The sequence below is a fragment of the Carassius gibelio genome, chromosome A22 (genome assembly GCF_023724105.1).
Source record: "Carassius gibelio isolate Cgi1373 ecotype wild population from Czech Republic chromosome A22, carGib1.2-hapl.c, whole genome shotgun sequence".
Classification (NCBI taxonomy): Eukaryota; Metazoa; Chordata; class Actinopteri; order Cypriniformes; family Cyprinidae; genus Carassius; species Carassius gibelio.
Window position 1 is genome coordinate 25449753 of NC_068392.1, and position 2839 is coordinate 25452591.

Here is a 2839-nt window from a genome sequence, read left to right on the forward strand (position 1 = left end):
TAGCACTGCGCCGTTAGGACCTGGGCTGGTTTCTGGGTACGTGGCAGATAAAACCGGTTTGAATCCGTCCATCAGGTGCTGGCCTCCTGTGAGGAGATGCGGAGACGGACTGGCGCTGAACGCGGAGTGAGTGAGGGAGGAATACTCTGAGTTATATCCACCCAAGGGTGAATGCAAAGAGCTCTGGAGCGCGGCGCCGTTCGCGTTTTGAACATCAATCCAACCGGTGCCCACATCCCACCAGGAGGAGCCGCCACCGGCGCTCACGTCCCCGGCGGAGATGCCACCGTGCGCGGATTTGAACCACGTCTCATACGGGTGCGCGACGCTCATCCGCGGGTAAATCCCCTGCAGAGTGTCCACTTTGGAGATGAACACCGACTGCGCGCTCGCGTCCTGAGAACTGTTGGCCACTGAAGTTTGAAACACGGGATAATCGTTTCCAAACGGGCTGGTGGAGGCGTTGTTGCCCGTTAATGAGAACGAGCTGTTGGCACTGAACGAGTCGTTGCGCTGCGCGCCGTACGGAGAGAGAGAACAGCTGCTGGGCGCTGCGCGTCTCCACGGGTGAAATCCTCCTTTCCCAAACGAGCCGCTGTCCGACGAGGGACTCGAGCTCCCGATTTTGTTACAGGTCGCTGCTAACATGGCCAATGGAGTGGATCCAACCCTCGGTTCCTCCTGTGACCATAAAAACATTCACATTTTCACTAAAGGCGATATTTAAAAGAAGAGCAATAAATGTCATAATCCCAAACACATTGTTTATAAAACTGATAGGAGATCAAGGCCTTTTCCCTTTGCCGCATGCATATCTAAATATGGTCAATTTTACACGTGAAATAAAGAGTTAATACTTTAAACGCAGGCCGTTTGGCAAATTTTCCTTAAACTTTTCCTAGACAATTGATTTGTTCACTGAAACAATTCAATCAAAGTAATATAATCATAAAGAACTGATATATTACCCTTTGCATTAAATGGATTTGCTTTGCGACACTTTAAGCTATAGTTCTTCTACAAAGCAAAGAGTTGAACTTGTTTAAACTCAATCCGTTGTACTAATATTCTTGCAATCTGTTCAGAATCTGCATTGCCATTAGCAGTCCTTTTAATAAAAATAAAGCTTCCACATAGAACCAAAAGTAGTTTTGCCGTTTTATAGAAGTTAGTAATGAATGCCATTTCATTTAATTAAACCTTCTGTTTTTGGTGTTTTTAAAGAACCCAGGAACCAAAACACCGATCTGATCTGAATAACCTAATGAAACATCAGTAATTATTATTGTATAATTACAGAATTCTTTGTTGAATATTATTTTCAAAGAACACTTATTTTTAAGATTGTAGCCTACTATTTGCTCCTCGAGCGCATTTCAGCATTACGCGTGATTACGCACAAACACGCTTGAAGCCTAAAGAAAGTATAAAGCAAATAAAGTTTAAGCAATATTAGATTGCTCTAAAGAGCTGTATCTATACTCACCCCAAGAAGTGAAGTTGCCATCACCTGTGAAAGGTCTTTGCATTTATAAGTCCCTCGGCTGTTTTGGAGCCTTTCACCGCCCACCGCTGCACAATGCGCTCGGCTCGGGCTTTGAAGAGCCGGCGGAGCCCGCGCGACCAATCAGATCTGCGTTCTCTGGTGACGTCATCGGCGGAGCGCTCGGTGACGTGTAGCGTGGGTAAAAGTGGGAGGAGCGGGAGGCCTAGTGAACCTTTCCAGAACCCTTTTCTTAATTGTTGGGGAAACCCATGTAAGGATAACTAATATTTCAACCACCTTCAATTTAAACATCTGAATATGACATCTGAAAGAAATATTGAACAGTGCATGATTCATTTTTTTTTACTTCAGGGTCTGTGTTTTTACTCGTCAGGACTCTGTTGAATTGTGGGTCGGTGGGCGTGGCGGGAAACTCGAGGGGGTGGAGGTGGGTGTTGCACGTGGTGGAGCAGCAGCTTCACAAACAAGACGAGATGAACTTGATCCACGAGCTCTTTCCTCTTTCATCTCGTTCACAGCAGAGAGTCGTGTGTGCGTAATCCACAGGCGGGTTCTGGTCTGATTTACTCCTGTTTGTGTGGATCATTAGATCCGGTAAAATCATCTACACTTCTGTCACTGTTGTGCACATTTCCAGATAAATATAATTGCAAGCGTTACGAAGTAGTGGGATGCAAAAAGTCTGAGATTTTCATTAATGCTTTCATTACGTAGCCTATTAGTTTCTCATTCTAATGCCTTCATTACAGATTATCATTTTAGGTTAAGAAGATATGAATTTGAGATTCACTGCATGATTTGGGAAGGTCACAAAGAGCATTTTGGCCTTTAATGCAAGCAAGAAAATCTGCCTATTCGTACAACACAGACTACAGTTTATCTATTCACGCTCACACATGTAGCCTAGGCTATACTTATTTTGTGATTTAGAAATAGCCTAAAGCCTATATATTTGTTCTGCATGTTTAAATATTTATATGTATTTTTCTAGGCTACCTAAAACTTTCTATTTATTTCCAGGTGACATCTCTATTTTTAGAGTTTGAAGTGCAGAGAATCGGTGCAAGTAAATTTTGAATTTTTTTGGACAGGAAATCAAATGCATATGGCTATCAGTTTCACACGAGCGTGCATCAGCATTCAGTGCACGTGGATATCGTGCGTTTAATTTGACTTTCAAATTTAATAAAGAGGTGAGCATTAATTACATGCGATTTTATTTGTTTGATTTAACGTTAGCGGGATCAGTGCAGTTTTCCGTTCATCACAATCAGTCTATAGATTATTAACCAGAATAAGACACTCTGTTGGTATTATACAATGAAATTACGT

The 2839-nt window shown here is 42.9% G+C and overlaps 1 protein-coding gene across 1 annotated transcript in view; it reads right to left on the reverse strand.

Moving 5' to 3' along the window:
* LOC127943014 (transcription factor Sp8-like) overlaps positions 1–1686 on the reverse strand; it is a 151069-nt gene extending 149383 nt beyond the window's left edge. The window contains exons 1-2 of the mRNA XM_052539101.1: positions 1487–1686; positions 7–681 (exon numbers count right to left, since the gene is read on the reverse strand). Coding sequence (XP_052395061.1) covers positions 7–681; positions 1487–1507 — 696 coding nt within the window. The 5' untranslated portion in view covers positions 1508–1686. The remainder of the gene's footprint in view (positions 1–6; positions 682–1486) is intronic.
* Between the last annotated feature and the right edge of the window lie 1153 nt (positions 1687–2839).